This window comes from Macrosteles quadrilineatus, unplaced genomic scaffold, assembly GCF_028750875.1.
Source record: "Macrosteles quadrilineatus isolate MER2022 unplaced genomic scaffold, UCM_ALF_1.0 Scaffold_3__2_contigs__length_128488019, whole genome shotgun sequence".
Taxonomy (NCBI): Eukaryota; Metazoa; Arthropoda; class Insecta; order Hemiptera; family Cicadellidae; genus Macrosteles; species Macrosteles quadrilineatus.
The window spans coordinates 25,109,612-25,131,366 of record NW_026542596.1 but is presented as its reverse complement, the minus strand read 5'-3'; the positions used below and the strand labels follow the sequence as shown (position 1 = coordinate 25,131,366).

At 36.2% G+C, this 21,755-nt stretch overlaps 1 protein-coding gene across 1 annotated transcript in view; it reads left to right on the top strand.

Annotated features, from left to right (window-relative positions):
• Positions 1-21,755, top strand: part of LOC128990657 (uncharacterized) — a 71,473-nt gene that overhangs the window by 27,145 nt on the left and 22,573 nt on the right. Inside the window, exon 2 of the mRNA XM_054413153.1 lies at positions 21,172-21,386. Coding sequence (XP_054269128.1) covers positions 21,172-21,386 — 215 coding nt within the window. The remainder of the gene's footprint in view (positions 1-21,171; positions 21,387-21,755) is intronic.

The following is a 21,755-nucleotide window of genomic DNA, read 5'->3' as shown; positions in this document are numbered from 1 at the left end:
GTGAACTAACCAGGTCTGTGTCAACACGCGGTTCTATTCAAATCACCCCCCCCCCCCCCCGGCACGGCGACTTTGTCATCACAAAGTGTCATTGTGGGGTTTTTGTATGAAGGCATGCGGAGCAGGTCGCGGCCCCTGCGATGCTGGGGAGAAATCTCCAGGAGCTGATAAACTGGTCCTCGGTCGAAGATTCAAAACAATCTCTTGATAACAATCTGGATGATGCATTCGTTTCTGGTCAGTGCATTACACTAACACTGCATATCGTCCTTACTTTAATCATTGCACTTAAATGTATATCTTTCCATCTGGGAACGCTGAATATTTGCGAATTATTTTCTGTTACTGCATCATCTAATCGTCTAAAAAAGATAGACGTGATCATACATAACATTTGTATTGCAAAATGTTTCTATAATCACCTAAATTTTCTAATCATCCAATAATAATTGGCCATTCAATACTTTGTGAATTTTAGCCTTCAAAGCTGGCAATCAAACCTTTGGTTGGTAGGAACCAAAACATTTCAGTATGACCAACAGCATTTGTGGATTTGTGCTAAGGACAGTGACAGTGACAGCGTTAAAGTTGGGTTTGTACAGTATTGAATTGACATAGGCAACCTCGAATAGACTACCTTGCCACATTAATTGATTTAGATCGTTAATTTGATGCCACATACTTTTAAATTAAACCGCTGGTTTTGTAACTGTCAACGTTGGTTTATTCTTTTACTGGAATTACGATCCCATTGGACGTTTGGAAGATGCAATATGATTCAACGAAGTCGCCTAAGTACTCATAGGCCATTTCCAAGGTAATTGACTAATAGGAAGGTAGTGTAAGCTATATGCCACCGTATAAGTGTAGTGGGAACTCCATGTCGTTATGACGATCATGTCCCTTCCAAACTAAGATTAAAGGGCATATTTAAATCAGCCAAGTTAAAAACTGTAATTTCAACCGATCTATTCCTTTACGTTTTATAAATCCACATTTCCTCCAAATTGTGGATCAGCAGAAATCACTGGGGTATTTTTCACTATTCCGTAACATTTCACATAACCACTGAATCGTGAAGTTACACTAACTATCAATTTACCTGTTGCACAACTGTCACTTGCCCCAGATACAATGCGCAGTCCCACATACCTCATGTACAGGCACAGTTCTATATTATCATCAGCGAATTTCGAGTCGCTGCTTTCACCTTCGATGGCTCGTAGCTCATATCAATTATGCGCTTGTCCGCTCGATGCTCGTCGTCCATTATACGACTTTCCCGTCGGCAGAACCTAATCACAGGTTCACTTTGGATGAATGGACGATAATGAAGTCCAAGTGCAAGATAATGCATCATGGGAACTCAGCAGGATCTCATGGTGTTAAATGTTGCCATTTTCGTTAACGCCGTCACAAAGTCTTTTGGAAAGTATTTGCTTCAAAGTTTCCCTTTCATTTTCCACATCTTCCTTCTTCACTTACAATCTTAATTTATCCTTGTTGCAACCGTGTTAGCCTATAAGTCATTCTACTCAACGTTTCAATGCCTCGTCAGCTGTGCAGTATTTATTTACATTCATTGTCGTCTATTGGCAACACTGCTCCAGCCCCTGCACTTGACAGATGATCCATCAACCCCCCTCCACCTGTCAGGCCTGGATTAAGGGCAGCTAAGGCCCTGGATCCGGTTTTCGTCTGGGTCCTGTTCGTCTTTGTACTCGGCTAAAAACATATGGTTGAATTTTTGGGATCAGATGTTCTTAAAACGTGCTTGATTAATTTTTGTTGCGGGGATATCATTTTTGTTTGGAAGATAATAAAGTAGTTGTACCTCCTCATGTCTTGGGCGTGGGTTAAATCTGAACGCACGACCTTTATCAAGTTCTTGCTTAGTTCAGTTGCTCACGGGAAAAAACAATTTAATTGTTTAACTTACTTTGTAAGCTAAGTCTGCTGAAAGCGAATTAATGTGTTGCTAATGCAATTGTTAAAAGTTAAAAACTTAAATGTTAAAATTTAAAAGTTACACAGGATGATGGGGAGGAGATATTGTTCTTTGTGCCCTCGTACAAGCGATGTCAAAGAAAAAGCCTGAACTCACATGCCATTTCATTGGTAGACGTCCAGAATCAGGCTGGTCGTGAACCCTGGACACTGGTATAAACCTTGAACTTGTATAGCCTATAATGCACCTCAGTCTATAAAACTCCAAGAGAACATCCTCTCGTGATGTGCCAGTGTTACTTTACCCCGTAACCCACATCCCTGTGGTTCAGATTCCACGTCTTTTATCACCTCCGGATGCGGGTGTCACTTCCGGTCCGGTACCCGAGTTGGCCAAGTCCCAGATGGAGTATGGCAGTATGGCAGTATGGCACACGCCACACGTCGTGGCATTTCGTGTAGTTTGGCATATTGATTTACCAGAGGCGTGCGGCGTTGTGAACAGTGCAGTGAGGACATACCGTCGCGTAAACGGGTCGCCGGAATGGTCGCCCCCGGAAACATCACCCCCCAGGCTAAACGTGACGTCACGAAACCAGACAACCAGCTGGTATAAAATCTATGTCCGGTACCGGAATCGTTCCCCCCCAAGGGCTTGACAAGTAATTTATCAAAATCTAGTTGATATGAACTAATTATGTTATTAATTTTAATTTAAACAAGTAGAAACGGAAAGGTCTTCCCCGGCAAGGCATCCCCTATGTACACCCCGGAATCGTCCCCCCCTGAAACGCTACCCCTAGTAGGGCTGGGCTGCTCGGCAGCCTACCTGCTGCCCGTCCTCCTCAGTCCATTGTTCTGAGGGTCGGCCGCTCGTTCATTATTATTGTCGCTTGGACAACAGCTTTTCCACAGAAGAAAATTGCAGACGCTGTGGTGGAATATCAATCAGTAGATTTAGATGTGTATGAACTTCTAAGACAACTAAATAATGCGAGAAAAAGATTGACTTTAACAAATGATTCTTTTATACTTAATTCATAACCAACGATAATGCGTAAAGTATACATTTTTTCTGTTGCATTAAATGGTAGTTATACTTATCAACATCAGTAAACTTACCTTACACCCTATGGTAATTGTTAAGCAACACATTTGTTAAAAATAGAATAATTTCTAAATGTATTAAAAATGAATCGCATTGCTTTAGGTTTGGCCCCGATTTAATTAATAATTTGAAAATTAGAAACAGATTATTAAATAAGAATAAACATAATAATATCTTTTAGGGGATTAATCCCTTAAACTTATCGAAATAATTAATTGTTAGTAATTACAAATATGTAAATGATACTATTCTAAAGGTTATGCCAAAAAGTACCTTTATTCAGAAACAGCCTAGGCTAGTTTCATATCACTGGAATAGAGTCATAATATAATTAAAGCATAATCAAAATATCAGAGTCACTTTAAATCGAGAAGAGGACTTGCAATCAGTGTTGATATACCAATAAATTAGTTTTGTTATATGATGTATATGTTTAGAAAACCTTTTTGCTTCTGAAGTTTGCAAAATTATGTTTCATAATTACTAAGGGGAAAATATACGTGAGTTCAAATTTTTAATATGTAATCAAAATTTGAAATGTTGAGCTGTAAACTTGTATTACATCGCTTAAACGATAGTAACATTCGTATATACTCCAATTAATGTATCACAAAGTGCCAATTATAATTAAAAATACCCCCGACACAGCAAACCTGCAGACTAAGCGAATTTACACTTGCCTGATTGGATTTACGCTAAAATGTCTCTGTAAAAATATCACATTTATTCCCTATTTAAATAACATTAGTTCAATATATATCAATATCAAATGATATTTATAACCTGTTATATCTTTGTTAACTTATATTTATCATCAAATTTTGCTTACCTATTTTGTTGTATTCAACCATCATGTTTATCTTTGTAAATTGGCTGCTGCCGTTGGAAATAAAATAAAATAAAATAAAATATGGGGACGCCACCTAGGTGCGTATTTTAACCCAAATATGAGTGTAGAATGGTGTGAGATGATCTGTGTAGCTTTGTTACTGACTAAGATCAGCTGTTTCATTAGCCAGGACGATTTATTTAAAGCCCAATGATCAGGAACAGCTGGGTCCAGTTTTGAACCATCAAAGTTTAACGAGTACTTAGGTTTGCTGCAACAGGGAGGGTAAAAAGGTGTTTTTTTTTTTTTAAATGATAATAGTTTAGTATGAAATGAATGCATTTTCCAAATTTGATTAAAATATGTATATAAACAATCAAACTACAGCAGTTTACTTATTCTAAGTATAACATGGAAATTTTAAATTTACAGATTTTTGGAATTTTCTCCGTAACCATTAGGCGCATAAATTAACGCTTCAACTAAATTATTTGTTTTTTAAGCTCTACAAAATGGTTTATAAAGAAATTGCTAAATTTTAAGTTTTTAGTGTCAAAAATGGGAAAACCCAATTTTTACCCCATAAAACCCCCCATAAACCCCCGTTCCCTTGGTTCGATCAAGCTGGTTCGCGAACTCGTTCGAATAAACGTAGGTTTACACGCTTGTACCAAATTTCATCAAATTTATGAATTTGAACGGCCGGATGGTGTTTTTGGCATCTAGGGACCTCAAAACGAAAAAGTAAATCGGTCCCGGGTCCAGGTCTTACCATGAGTACTACGGTAATAGCGTATTCCCTATAGGGGAAATTCGCTAACACAAATTTAGGATTTTGTAACAAAGTTTGGAAGACAGGTACTTAAATTGAGAAATAAATACACACAATGAGTACTAAATCGTCCATTAGGCCTATACATTTTAATTATGGAAAAAAAATACAAAAATATAACTGAATAACAATTTAATATTCTACAAAGTGTTAAGGAATTTATACAGTACCGGTACAAACTTCATTTACAATATAATTTAAAACAATAAAATATATCAAAATCAAGAGCACAAAAAGAAGAAAAAAGCATAAAGATAATTTTTTTGTGTTACGCACTTTAAATTTGTGTGTTTCGTTTCTTATTCTTATTTTTATTTCCTTTTATAAATACACATTTTGCTACTGTAGTACCTTTACCTATTTGGTAGTGTTTGGACACCTTCTTATATGGGAAAAGGTTGACAAATATGTTGATAATATTTCAAATTATCAAATCAAATATTTAGTCATTTTAACTACGTAAAAAATAATGTAAGTAAATAATTAAATATATTTTCTTAAATTGTTTTTGGAAACAAATAAATCATTAAAAACCTGGTAAACATTAAAGACCAAGAGCACAACAAATAAAGAAAGCAAAAAGAAAAATCATTTGTGTCCTAAATGAAAAATGGCTTTAATACAAAAAATAACGTTTTACTAAGTTGTAGAATATGCCTACGGTTATCTGTAAATATCAACCTATGCTCTCAATAAATACAAAATACCAATATTTACTTTCTAAATTCTTTTTACGGGAAAGAGTCCTTCACCAATATAAAATCAGGAATATTCTCAATGCATTTATTTTACCATAAAATCCAGACAATTATTTAAATGTATAAAAATTATATACAGCATTTATTGCTCAATGTTTACAATTTAAGAATTAGGAAATGTGAAAATATGTTTGTCAAGTGTGTACTGACTGTATTATGATGTTGAGTGGTTGAAGCATGCTCATATTACAGTAATACGAGTTGATTCCTTACTTAAGTGTCACTATTACTATAAACATTTTATTTAATTTCCACGTTTTTCAAATACATTTTATACGTTGACGGAAAAAAAACTATATGTAATTTATACATCATTTGATGTATAAAATTAAGGGGAAATGTCTAGAGAAAGCACAATATCAAAGTGTTAATTTGTATTTATCTTAATATCCACAACATTTGCGTAATAATACCAAATCCTTCCCATTCTTGCGAGTTCAGTCGAGCGGTGGTAATATGGGACAGTCTCTACCCTTGTGAACAATAGCTGGCTCGAGTCACGAGCCCAAGCCCTACAGCAGGTATACCGGGGGAGATCATGGCAGGGGGGGACCTTTCCGGGGTGTGCATTTTGAAAACGATCGGGGTTAACGTATCCGGTTAACATCAATTCTAATTAGAAAATCTGGTAATTGTATATGATAAGTGAATATAATTATCTAATTAATACGCAAACTCAAAAATAACTCGTCATATCGACGAGTGCATGCTGCAACTGAAATTGAGTGTCCGCGGCCGGAAACATCACCCCCCTGTCTCTGACGTCAATATGACGTAGGGGGGTGATGTTTCCGGGGGCGACCTTTCCGCGTCCCCGCGTAAACCATACTCATACATCGGCATGTTTCAACTTACCTTCCCCGCTACAGTCATTTCCTGACTTGTCAGACTTACTCAGCTCACCTTGACATTCTTTGTGACAGTTGTGTTAATTGTCTCTTATCAAGCTTATGTTACTGTATTCCAAAACATTCGTTAAAATATGTATTCTGTACTTAGGTTTACATTTGACAAGTACCATTGCATGTTTCTTCTGTACCTTCCTTCTCTGTGGATGGCCTGAATATGGCATGTTGTATGACATCGTGCCAATAAATTTGTATCATTTTACTTCCGCTCCATTATAGATTGTGCATTAGGAATAAGAACAGAAGACAACTGAGACACCTTTTACAAACTTATATTCGTATTTTCCATGAATGGTATAATCGTAGCACCTGTTTTTACGACTCTGTAGTTGTTGTAAGTCAAAGGTACTGTAGGTAGGTACCTATTGCAAGGCAAATTAACTCATGACTGCGATGTGTGAATATAATTGCATTCTGCCACTTAGTTCTGTCTAGCTCATTATCGACATTACACAATAACATCTATTGAAGAATTCTCAACATATTTCTGCCCTGAGTTCATAGTTATTCGCATTACTCAATTAATCTAATAATCTTAATCGCTTCGCACAAGCCGCCGTGGTTATCTGCTATCTGCCCGTGACCTTCCGCCAAGGTCACATTTACGCGGGAGACAGGCTGGCTGCTGCCCGCCTGCGCTGGAACTGATCATGCGCAGAAACATCTCTGATACTACAAGGACGCCAGCTGTCATGCGTGGATTCCATCTTTAAAGTTCATCTTGGTAATGTTTGCTGTGCGTTTCCTTATTGGGGTTTGTTTCTTGCATTGCTACATTCAGCAATCTACCTCGACATTCCGTCTTTTATGACTCCGTTTCATGCAATTTGCGCGAATCGTTTGAAAAAATTGTATATGCTGGATTTTAAAATTTGTCAAACCCCGTTTAAATAACGTACCTACTCGTCGTTACTTCTTTAACTTTCATGGTGTTATAAATCACGGTGTTCATATACGGTGTAAAGGTAAATCATCATCTGGTACTGTATTCACAATACGTCCACACGAACTGCATGATGAAACAACTTTACTTCGCGATTGTTACTGAATGTAATAGTCCCCGTTTGTTTCCCTTCCACCCGAATAACCGTTTATTTTCATATTTACTCGAATACAAGATTTTTTGCCAACCCATTAAAGCTACGTGTTAATAAACGAACCCAATGATGAATAACTTAACGTCATTATGTCAAAAACACAATTGATATGCATAACACGTTTAGCATACAACTCAAAAGAAAATTCCAACTACAACCCTACACTGAAGTGATTACCTAATTATCATAATTAATCGACGAAGTGTCAAATGTTGAGGCGATTAGAAGTCAAAATCAACTCCCCTCGCAGCTCCCGACATAAAAACTGAAGGGAGGGTCTGGTACGGGCACAAAACATCCCTCCAGTAAGCAATAAAACCAACAAATGACGCGAGGGGTTTTGTCCTGTAGGATCAGACCATTAGGCATTAATGCTGTATAAAGGAGCAGTCGTCGTAAAAATGTCAGAAAACGACGTTGGCGCTGTCGTGAACGCTGCTTAGTGCTTCCCTTGTATCGTATATCAGTGATTATACGTTGAGAAATGTTAATGAGTCCTTTTGTTATAGGGAATCTATTTTTAAAATACAAACTTTTTTTATTGGCCAAAATTATACAAACTTTCTGTGACTGTCCGAAATTAACACTATGTGACCGGTTAGCTAACTGAATTTTTTCAATCGCCCTCTGACTTAATGATTCAGTTTACGATTAACCTCACTTTTTTATCCTACGGATTAATATGAGTTAAAGGGTATGTTTTACCGTTGTTCCTATTTAAACCCAAATGAAGGGACGTTTTAAGATTAATCAACTTGTGAACAAAACTATGAGCTTAAAATATCAAAATAGTGATAATATTTATTTTTGTTGTGTTTTAAATTACAAAACTCCTACAGGAACTTAACTCTGACATCATTGTTAATTTCTCATACTTCTATAAGTTTTATACAAAAGTGAATCCGTAATTAAAACAGTTTATATACATACAGTCATCGAACAGTAGACATCTAGAAGGCTGGATATCAGTGATAAGAAGGCGACAAATGACCTTGGTGCAGATTCAAGGTCACACAAGTCAGCTTAGAAATTGCATCCAGTGACGTTTACATCATCATTGACTATTGTGTTTACTTGACATGTGAAATCAATGCTGTAGTTAACAAGATGGTCATAACTTTTAAAATCATCTTTGTATTTGTACACGGTTTGTTTTAAATTCTACTAGTACTCTGAGAGAGCGAAACCCAATTCTATAGCTAGACCATCGGCACCTTTACTTTTAGTTTTCTTGTGATTGGTTTGGTCAGTTAAATATACAGTGACAAAACATATACATATATCGTGTCATCTATATGCGACCGACGGTAATTACTTCGATTTGAGTTTATAGACGGAAGTTCCATTGCAATTGAGAGTGATAGTGAATTTCAATTTTCTCTGCTAGAAACTGATATTATATTAAATTTTCTCTGCGCTGTTTTAAAAAACAATGGGTTTTGCAGATTTTTACAGTTTTAGTTCTTTTCAACAAATGAAATTAAATTATAGTGCGTTAATTTTTATTTGTTTAAAATTTATCGCAACAATAATCTGTGTGCTGTTTGTTTGAAACAAGTGTATTTATATATTTTTGGAATAAAGTTATTTTTATATGAATTTTTTACTCAATGTTATAAGTCGTAGAAAAATTACAATTTTACAAAACTACGGTTTTAAACATTACGTATGACAAATTAATGCGATAGGGTTGAGAGAGACTAGAATCACGTTGGTTGGTTGGGACGTCTTGAAATTTCTTTCTGGTTATTATTTTCTTTTTCGTATTCAACTTTCATTTCCACAAAGGTCAACCCTTTTCGACTTTTAATCAAGTATCACCACAATTTACTTGACATTTCCTGAAACGCGCCTTTTTTAGTGTGAAACAACTGGCTATTTGGAACAGTTTAATTTTTGTTATATTAAAGCACGGTTTCTGTAGATTCTTTGCTACTTTATGTCATGTGTCATGTTGTGGGCTACATAATTCTAACTTTATCAACGCTCCTATCACTTGTCAAATCCAATATGTCACACTCGAATGATCATCAGACATGTAATGGAGCATTTCCACCGTGTCTTCCTAAAGTGGATCTTGTAATTCAGTTTACCAATCTAGTTATCTTATCACTTGGTGTTTGTTATGCTTTCGTACACACATGTGAGTCCCACGCCTCGCCTTTACCCTTGTATTTTCATGTAGTCCAATACCTCAGTATTAAAAGTACTCCATTCGTCCTTTACTCTTACTTGTGATAAAGTAGGAGTTAGTAAATGACAGAACGTCTCACACCATCATAAGCTCATCCTTCACACCTATTTCCAGCTCTAGTGATCTGTTACCTCAGTACTTAGGTATTCTAGGACTTCACTATTCTAGAATACAAGTACTGTACCCCAATACTCCAGAGACTCCAGTATATACTTCAATGTTCCAGACCCCCATACTCCAGGCCGCCCATGCTCTCCCACGGTCAACTCTGTTACTATTATAAGTTGAGCAATATTTGTATTTGATCAGGTGCTGGTCAAATATTGTATACAGTGAAGTCTGTACATAGTTGTCCATGCTACTTAACAAATAACAAATATCGGAGGATGCAGAGTGCAAATCTAATTATGTAATTTGTTCAAGATTCTACTTAAAATAATATACTTGGTTTTAATAATGCCATTGTAGCATCTAACATATATTTCCTACAGTCACCCGACAAAGTGGGCTTCCTTGCACTGATTATAGTACAGAAAGCTGCTAATTGCTGCATTTACATACTTTGCCGCACAGTTTTTACTTTGTCGCACACCAGTATTCCAACCAAACAACACAAATAGCGTGCTTTTATTATGCACGTATTCCGTGTACGCTTGGAAATAGGTTGGCTACACCAGGGTGTCCACATTCTGGAAAGTCAGAGATAGTCATGGAAAGTCATGGAAAAAAATTATGGTCATTGAAAGTCATGGAAATAGGCAAAAAGTCATGGAAAGTCATGGAAATCCCCAATGATGGATGGATTTCAGGGGACCTTTCAATGCTCTAGTCGGGCGTAACCGTGACTATTGTAGCATTTTTCTGAATTTTTCACAATTGTACGACAATTTCAATTTATACAGTTGTCTTAGTTTATGGGTTTTGAGTTTGTATTAGTTCATTGTTGTACCTATTGTACTCCATTGTTATCTGTTAATACATATTTCAATATTTTCTGTGAAATAACTTGTCTAGGCAGTATTATTCGTGTGTGTACGGTATATTATAACTTTTAAGTTAAGTTCGTGATTCATGGAAATCAATGGTTAATGGTCATGGATAGTCATGGAAAGTCAGGGAAATTGATGACAAAGGACACCCTGTACACTAAAAGATACTATGACTACCATCAACTATTCATTTTCTCATATCCTTTGTATTATTACTATTTGCATTGAGTTAACTGTGTGTAAACCTTATATTGCCCGAAGTATAAAAAAAATAATAAATAAATAAATAAAAAAAACAGTAAAAAGAACAAGCCTAATAAAGTGAGCATTTTTAAATCTAAACCAATTACGTTTTAACTCCCAAAAATTATCCATACAATTCTACCCTTGTTGGAAAACACACAACGTGTTTCACGTTCCACATACGTAGACACTTGGGATGGATAGAACCTAGTTCAACTCTCAACGTTGCCATTGAGAAAACGTAGTCGGCGTGTCAAACGTTAAGTTGCTCAACGTTTCGGACCGGACACGTCTGTCGTCATCAGCAGAACGTGACAGAAGGAGATAAATTCTTGCCCCAACCTTATTATTTTATTGACCACCTTTCACGAGTTACTTATTGCGTTTGTTGTTGAGTGTGCGCCCTTTAACCTTTAAAGGTATTCGCAGCATTACGCTGTGCATAAATCTCCCATAGAAATTTGCGAATCTTATTAAGTATTTAACTTGATTTATCTGTATGAAATTTCGATACCAGAAGAGGTTTTAATTTTTCCTAAAAAACATGTACACTTCTAAGAAAAAACTAAGAACCAAACTTTTTAACGTATTGTTAATTTTTTAAGATATGTCAATAGATTGTTTAGTTAAATTATAAACTACTATGATTTTCATAATGCACATATTTTTGAAGTTTTTTACTATTTTTTTGTGTATTTGGAAATTTTTTTCCTAAATTTCTTTCTGTTGATCATAAAAGAACTATGATATTAGAAAACCCCGTAATTACTCGTAAGTGGTTTTAAAATTAAGAATATTTGAAACACAATGATGCAATAACCAGTTGCAATGATGCAAAAATTAATGAAACCCGTAAAATCTTATCTTATCTTACTAATATTATAAATCTGAAAGTTTGTGAGTTTGTGTGTATGTTTGTGTGTGTGTTGCTCAATCACGCATAAACTACTGGACGGATTGGGCTGAAATTAGGCATGCTGATAGCTCACATTCCCGATTAACATTAAAGCATATTCTTACCTCAAAAACCCTTTCGGGCTCCGCCCCAGTGGCTCTGTAGTTCCCCATGTTAATCTTATGATTTTGCATATTTAAAAGGAATTAATGAATCTTAACAGCTGTCTCAATTAAACAAGTTGGTTCTGTTCTATGATGTTCAACAGCATAAAAGTTACAAGGATTACCAACAGGGTGCAGCACTATTAATTTCTTTTTTTATTTATGACAACAGCTAATTTCCAACCAAAAGGTGAGTGAGCGTAGCGAACGAACTTCAACCTTGAGGCGAGTTAGCGTAGCGAACGAGCTAACCTGAAGGCAAGTGAGCGCAGCGAACGAGCTCCAACCTAAAGGTGAGTGAGCGTAGCGAACGAACTTCAACCAGGACGTGAATGAGCCATGCGAATACTTATGAAGTTAAACGGGGCGAAGCCCGCGGGTACAGCTAGTTAGGTACTAAGACAACAAATAAGTAAACAAATCTGCCACAGTAAAATAATCCTTTCTGATCGTTTGTGGATTTTTTGTCTTTAAGTTTATCACCGAATCCAATCGATGTAATAAGGGCTTTGCACGGTTTTCATTTCACAGTGAATTAACAATTGTACTGCTGTACCAGTTTTTATTACTAGGGTAGTTTTACGATATTTTCCCTATAAAGAACCCCTGCTGTCGTTCCCATACCTTTGACCCGGGGGGATGTTCCAAAGAGGGGCTACCGAATCCTCTTTCTGACAGTTATTTTTTACACTAACGTGTTTGTTTGTTTAGGCAACCGAAGGGGATTAATACACTGTTATTGATAATCAAAAAGCTATAAATCTAAAACTGACAAGGTGTTAATTAAAGCGAGGAAAAAAAATTGAAGGATGATCGGATATGGTTGCCTTTTTGTAACGGAACAACAGAAGGGGGTTTAAAGAATGAATCTATAACAATTGTTAATCTAATTACTTCCGTTATTCGTAATGGTTTTATAGTTTCTTCGCTTTAAAAATGTCCTTCGCCATTATTGTGTATAATGTATTGATAATTTGGAAGTGGGTTAAATGTGGAGTCTAAATAAAATGTGTCGATGTTGCGAAAGACGCGAAACAAACATAATTGCGTAACTAACTGATGATATTGTCTGTTTGGTGTGTCATCTAATTACAGAATAAATACAGCACTGACAGATAATACACACAATGCGTTCAAACACTGTCTGTCAGTGGCGCCGCGGGCAGTCAATATTTGGTTTTCAAATACTTTGTTTTTAAAATTAACAGTATTTAGTTAGTTCTATTCTAATTATTGCATTCGTTGCAGTGACGTATAATTAATTGATTGGTGCGTAAATAGTGCGATGTATTTAGTAAAATGTAATTAACTACTGTACGTTTAGAGTTAGTTTTACTATGCATGACCTACTGTATACAATTTTGTCTGGGTAGCCGAGTACATTTGTAGATGACGTTAGTATCAAAACCTTATAAAAACCACCTTTCCCTTTTAACAGCTAAAAAAACACAAATTAAAATGTTAAACAACTCACGAATAAATACACCTTTTTTTAAAATACCACAAAGTCTTTCAGTTCTATAAAGGTAATCCTGAAATAACAATCGTAGAGCTAAACCACAGCGAAGTAGCCTACATGAGATGATGCTGTCCCCCAAATATTTGAATGTTAGTCTAACATCCTCTAGTTTCAGAAGAGTTGTAACTTGCCAAACACTCGATGGTACTAGATAACGTATGCTCATTCCATCGACATAAAATTTTACTTAATCCATCGATGTATATGACCTAAACCTATATATACACATCGATGCCACAATCCTGCATTGGTTTGAAGCCTCAGGAAGCCACTTGTCAGGAGAAACCATGGTAGGCGGTTGGTCATCAATCAGCTGTTAGTGTTGGTCTTCAGGTCAGCGGCCACTGGGTCAGAGGTCAACTTGAACTTACTTTCCTCCAAGGTCACGTACAAGGTCAAACATTTCACCGTCGCGTCGTCTGCGGGTCTGCGGTCTACCGCCGCTAAACTGTCTTCCGTGGCCGTCTCTTCCGTGTGCAGAAGATTAATTGCTATCATATTATATTTTGTTTGTGTAAAACGGCTGAATATTTTGTTTTCCGAGTTTCATGTTGTGTTTAGTTTAATGTATCAGTCTTTTTTAATCCTCCTAGATCCTCCTATGTTCTATATCCATTTAATATAAAGACTATGTTTTTCTATAATCAGTGATGATATTGTAACAGTTTTTTATATAAATAAATGTTTTCATCCAGCTAATAACTTTAAGATTTGTAGCTTAACCTCGTTCCAAATTACGGATTAAGTTTCTATTATTTATTTATTTATTGGAGGGAAGTAGAAGGGTCTATCTTTTGATTTTATTGCGTGAGCAGAATATTTCTCAAATCTTAAAATACTAAATTAAAGCAAGGTTATCGTAACAAATCCAACAATATATCGGATGACTTCATAATACCAATCGGTCGATTGGTCATAATACAGGTTTATAATGGCCAATACTGACTGTTTAACTCTGAGTTTACTTTCGTTTCCAGTCAAGGTCTGTTACGCTTGACTTCATCACAAGGTTATGATATTCACCAGTCTGTTACCAACCAATAACCATTCGCAAAAGGAAGCCGGCATTATATAGACACTTAACAATCAAGAATTGACAAATAACAAATAAAACATTATATGATTGTCTGTGGAAGGAAATGATACTTTACATATTATGACAAATGTAGGCCTTTCGCCGTGATAGTTACTTTGATTGATAAGTCAGTTTGAACAAACCGTTAAAAGTTTATCAACTAATATTTCTTTTATTTTGAGTTTTTTACGCCATCGGAACTTGTAATGTTTTTTTGTAAAATAACGGTCAAATACCTAGCTGGTAATGTTACAATCCATCACCGAAACTTTGCTATAAGTTACATTGTTTTATTTTTGTATGGATCTTTATTTCCCCCTCAATTAATATCTCTTGTAAACAAATACGTCATGATGTGTAATGTCAGGCGAAGTCGAATGAAAGATGAGTATAACAAATAAACTAACCTTTGCTACTGTCCCCAGTTTGTCCTGTAATCAGGATATAAAAGTCCAACAATCATGACGGGTTTAAGTGCAAACTTAACTCATTGCTTCAAACATTTTTTTATGGAATGAAACAAGCTTCGTATCACAATTCGAAAGTTTTATGACACTCAACTACTCACCAGTTCATATCCCAGTCATCATTTACGCGGAGGCGTTGTTGGCGTAGTGGATAAAACAGGACTTATTTCTTCGGGGCCCGGGTCCAAAAATCCCGCCTATAAATTACCGACGGCATTCAGTTATTTTAGAATACTATAAACTTCATTTGAAGGTACATTACATCTATTAAGTTGCCGAAAAGGGGTATTTTATACTGCATTTTGTTTTTTATCCCAGATACAAAAGCGGAGCTGTATCTCTCAAATGATCGGTTGCACACAACATGACTTGTTCATGGTTTGGGGACCTCCCTCCATCAAAGGGCAGACGGTATTTTCTGTGTTGATGCCAGTTGCAGCGTGTCGACGTGATGTGCGCTGAAGGCGTGCAAGATGAGCAATCCCCTTCTCCGTGACTGCAACTGTTATCTATAGTGTTATCACTCGCACGCAAAGTTGCACTTCAATAGAAAAGTCAGATTAACCCACCACCATAACCCTTTGAATCCGGGTTGTCTTTGAACTCAGAATAGACTGGAGAAAGTTTGGGGTGGAAATAAACAAGCCTTGAGTATGTTTGCAAGCGTTAGCTTACTGAATTGATTTTCTGATTCAAGTGCAAAAGTACAGTATACAAAAGCTTTAAAGTTAAAGTCCCTGATTAAAACACGTAAGAAAGTGTAAAACAAAGCGCCCAGTTCATGACGGTTAAGTATTTTGTAAATTGACACAAGAACGCATAATTGGCTAGTCAAAGATACTATAAAACAAAATGGAAATGACATGACTAGATAATAGGCAAATAGAGACCCAATATTCGTTATTGGACAACTTATTAATTATTCTGTGCATTCGTATTAATTATTAAGCATTCGTGAATTTTCTTACCTATTTTTTCTTCCTTTGATTGCCTTTTTAAAATTGAAAATAAAACTTTCACTTTTGGTTTTAGTCCACTAAAACCTTACTCTGTAACACTCGTTACACTTATTTTACTCGACGGATCGTAATTCTATTGTTTGTTATATTTTGGAAGGTTACTCATATTTATTTGTAGCATGCTTTCACGTGCAAAACAATAAAAGTTTACCCGGCGGGTTCTCTATTCTATCATGACGCATTACCAACCCTCTCTAGGGCTCATTCCTGACTCACCAATCAACTCATCGCCACCAGCATGACTCAATGACTCGCTTTAACTGTTTCCATGTTAATGTATGTGGTCGTTGATAATATTTGATAGTAAATATTTGACAGTAGAACCAATTATCTTGAAAACATCTATATACGCCCTTACTTAGGGGTGATATTTTAACACTGAGACATTTCCTAGCTGTGTTACTTTTGAAAGCGGGAAAGTATATTCGTTGTATTTATCTGTTATATTTTCATAAATGCATGTAGCTGAAAGAATATTTTTTGAATCTACAAAATAGCAACTAAACTCACAGTTTAAAGCATCAAAAAACTTAATCAAAGAACAACAATGAAACTTTTTATTGATTACTAATTTCCCTGTCAATCACTTGTAAGCATTCAATAGCTTCTCTTGTCACCGGTAACGTTTAAACGTCGTCTAGCATCTGGCAATTTTATTTTAGTCATAGAGTAGCAAATGAAGGAAATGAGAGCAAAAAATGTTGATAACACTCAGATAATGGCCTCCATGTCCACACAACGTTGTAATAGGTAATGAAACGGCTGCGACCAGCTGTATGAAGCCAAGAAAGTAAGGACTATTTTTCTTGAACATTTCAGTTTGAAAGAGGTTGTTTCACGTAAGGTTGTGATAAAAATAACTATCTCAATCTATGTTAATGTATAGAGAAAAGTAGCTTAAATTCCGCTACAACTACTTAAAAAATGTAGTACTCTACAGCTAAAGCTAAAAAACAAAAGTAGCGTAGCTACAGCTAATGCAACTAAATAAGTAGCGCACTACTGTAGCACGCTAATTCCCAACACTGTATGTTTGTCATCCAATGTTAAGCTTGAAAAGTTATCAGGATACAAAATAATTCTTAAAAATCACAAACAGACCGACAAACAGAAATCTAGGCCTTTTATAACCATACTTATACGGAATTTTATGTTTGTCTTATCCCAAGGAACAAGTCCACAAAATATGTCCAGACAATTTGGAAACACTCTGCATAGTTCAACGACGAAAATATTTTCATAATTTTCTGACCATTTCATTTGTGAGCTCGAGTCTACTATAGCTAATGAGTTTTTTGTCATTTCTCCTCAAAAGCTAGTTGTCGGGTTTCGCTAGTTTGACGTAGATGACTCATACAGTACAAACGTTATCTAGAGTATTCCAACCGTTAGCATTCCTAAGTAATGTTTGATTGCTTATCAGCCAATCAGCCAGCACATCTGACCATCACAATGAGGTATTTAGCAAGATCGGTAAGATGACAACATTAAAAAGGTATTTATAGCACTATGGACTGATTTAATTATTTTTAAATCAGAAAATTTGCAAATCAGAATCAGAAACGTTTATTGCCAAAATAATAAAAAAATGTACAGGGAAACACAGAAACATGTACAGGGGAATGTACAGGGTTTTAGTGAGCTTGTAAGTCACTAAAACTAAACAAGTAAAATCATACCCATTAAAATAAAGAACTACTATTTACATTTTACATACTATTTACATTTTAAAAATGAAGAAACACTGTAAAATTCCTTATTAACCAAATATTTCCACGAACCATGCTTAAATAAAAAAAAAAAATGATTTACCCCCTTGATTGCATTAGGAAGAGAATTGAAAAGAGGGATTCACATGTTGAATGATTTTTTGAAAAGTGGTACGAGATAGTGGAATAGACAGGTCATATTTCCTTCCAAGATTGAAGCTGTTGTGAGATGACTTGCAAATATGAAACATTGTTGAATCTCTTTAAGAATGACAGAGATTAAAATATGAAAATCGATGGTCAGAGTATTGTTTCTACGAAAAACGGCACGGTTTTACTCGACAACATCGATCAAAAGCTTTCAACAAATCTTTATTTCTCTAGCTCAATTTCTCTAGCTCTCATTAGTAAATTGATTGTAAATGCATAAATCATAACACAGTGCTTTTGATCATTTCAATAATCCTTGTTGATTGTTTTGCATCGCAAACTATTCAGTTTTGTAAGAGGATAAACGGTGTAACTTTCAACACTTGTGTAATTCAACCACACAAAGATACCACAACCACACAAGGGACCGCAACCACAAGAGACTCTGATTATTAAATGCAGTATCCTTAATCGTTTGGTAGGTTTAATTATTCTACTTAGTCGAAACGTGATATAGTACTGAGATGTGCAAAGTATAGAAATCAGAGCAATTGTATTTGCTGTTTGTTTATCAGGATAACAATGTTTGTCTGATTAAGATTCTCTAGATGGAATTTACAAAATATGTGTTTACTAGAATTTTATTTTCTTTTAGAATCTTACAGTAAATGGAAAATGGTGATATTGTTAAAATTTTCTTATTATTTTGCATTGGCTATATGACCTCGTAATTTTGGACATTTCTCAATTAGTCCATGTTTGTTCTACTACAGTTGTACTTTATCATGTTGAAGGTCGCACCAATAAGGGCAGCAGGTCCACTAATAGATTGATCTCTACATTCTTCTGTGACTTTTCACACTCTCTGCACGTATCTGGTACAAGTGTCGACCTTAGACCATAACAGACACAAACCTTGGGCTTTATGCGTGTAGGTAATGTCTTATTTGTAGCATTGCTGAGAGTTAAGATCTTACACGTCTTTCCCGGGCTGAGAAAATAGTTAATACTTATAAGATTTGGTCATTTAAGATTTCTTGTGGCTTAAAAAACACGAGATTAATCCGCCGTAATTTTAGTCACGTGCTTACATTAATCAACAATCCGATATTTCACGTTCTATCGAATCGCGTGATCGCGATTATCGTATCGCACCTAGTGGTTGAACAGAAGGATGCGTCGTGCCACTTTCGCCCATCATGAGCCGGTTATGGATACGATTATGGTTATGTAAGGTTCATTGGCCTCCACGACACACAAACCTTTCACGGAGACGATCGCTATGGTGGAATTGTTTAAAGGTCCTTAACACTATTCGTGCTGTCGACATGTTTGAACATAAAAGTTGCATTTATTTCAATGTTAAGCAATTGCGGGAATTCCCGTCATCAGCACCCAACGTGTTAAAGCGGTAATTTGTTAAGTAGCCTACCTGTAATACCGTGCATCTCGAAGTAGCGTAAAAGAAATTTTGTGTCGTTAAGACAATAATGAAATCCTAAATTTAACAGCAAAACGTTTAACTATCTTAAACAAATAAGGTTATTAAGGCTTGTTAAAAATTGAAGGTTAGAAAGTGATCGTGGATAAGTTCAAGCAATCAATAACTTACTACTAGTAACTCACTGACCAGAAGGCCTTCGAAGCATAGAATAGTATACTGTAGTAGCCTGCTATTCACACTGAACTGTCATTTGTTTATAATTATAGACAATTTTAATTAGGATCTTTTTCACCTACACCACAATGTGTATTTTAAAATGAAGACGAGAATTATTGATAGTAGCTTTTTTACCGACTGAGATCAGTTAGTTTTTAAGCCAGGTCTCTTTATTAAGGAGGTCCTCAATTATCAAGGACAACTAGGCCGAGTTTCGAAACATCAAAAAGCTACTGACTTCTCAGGATCGAACAGGATCCAATCATTATGCACAGTACATCAGGAAGTAAACTATCTCTACCATATGCTATCCCAAGGCTTGTTCGGAGTCCTTAACTTGATCGTTTCTGTTGTGTTTTGGTGGTTGTGCCACATATCACATATAATAAAAACTATATACACATTGCATTGGAGTGTAATTCAGCTACCTTAATACCGTCCTTCTTCGATGATACCAATAATACCAACATTTAAGTGGCATTCCAAAGTCAAAGATATGTGAGCTGCAAGGAAACAGCCACAATCAGCTGTCCCAAGGTGAGTGTTTGACCTATCAAAGGCCTCCCAAGTTGACATTTCACTTGCCTTTGCCAGAGAAATGTCCAGAGACAGGTTAGATATCTACCTGCCAATCTCTTGGGTCTTTTTCAACCTTTTATTGAAGGTTAGCAACTAAATAATTCCGTACGACTTAAATTCAGTTGAAGTTGAGGTCAATCGTGAGTTTTACTGACTCCGCACTCTTTTGGATGAAGTGGAACATATATAAACGCGAGTGATTATAAATTACGGTTTTTTTTTACTGCAACTATATGTTGATATCAGTTATACTTAAGCTTATATAATATGTAGACATAAAATGTCTTATGAAATTTATATAACGGAAAACGTTACGATGATAATTACAAGGTAACGTTTTATTACCTTAAGTGTGAATTAAGTAGGTAAACTACTCTATTAGATTTTCGTCAAAAGTTCACAACGACTGATTCGTTTTATACTTTCTCCCCTTCTCAGTCAATGAGTTTGTGTTGTTTGAAGTTTTAATGTCACCTAAGGACAACCCTTTTGAAGTGGAATGATTTACGTATTACCACGGAAAAGGGTAACTTTGCCACGTCATCATGATACAATATCAGTTGACCAATTGTAGGGTTTCGGCCGTTTCTGTCACTCCAGGAAGTGTCAGGCAGGATGTAGGCTATCAGAAGCCTTATCAGTCAATCTGGTCAATGCAAGATTAATTTCGCACTGCCTTCAATATTGCTTGTAATGTCCATCGTATAATGTTATGAATACTGGGATGTTTCCGTAGAAATATGTCAGTGACGTAGGAGAGTCATGTTAATGTTTGTTTTACCTAACTTTTAATCAAATGGGTCATTTGTTAGACACTGTTGTACTTGCATGTTATGTAAATCTATGTGTTCTGTTCACCAAACTTGATTTATATCTTGGTTAGATTCTTTGAAATATCAACATCATATTTCTTACTACAACTACAGACCTAGGAGCATGTTGTTACATTATAGGAACCTTCACGCCTTCACTGTTGATAACCACTGTAGACCTTTTGTCTCTCTCCTCATCCTCTACCTGATGTTACAGGCGAGCTGGGGCTGGTGGGAGGTACATCCTCGGAGCCCCACTGGGCGGAGGTGAGGGATGGACAGCTGGTGGTGTACCCAGGGCCCCGCGGAGGATGCGGCTCGTCGTGGCGGATACCCCTGAGACATCTACACCTCCAACCAGCCGCCTCGGGCAGACCACGGGGGTTCAGCCTCACAAGACATGGAGAGGCCGAGCCCATCGCTACGTTCCAGGTACCAGGTCCACGTTTATATACCTTTACGTCATAGGTTGCTAGGTTTTAGCCCGGAATCGTTTTACATTACTTCATCTTTGGTTTTACACATTACTTCAGGCGAGGCCGAGAGGATTATATGGCATCATCACATGGATATAAACCATTTGTGATAAGCAGGATTTGAACCCGGGACCGAAACCTCGCACCATAACACTACCAGCTCGCACTCTTCCATAGTATAGGACTGTCGGACAAGCATTACACAACCGGGCCTGAGGACATTGACTATACTATAGTCTACTGGCTTTAGGTTTAGATATTTCATCGTGTATTTTAGTAGTTAAGTAATAGAAATAGAGGAGGATGACGATGAGGCAGAAGTAGT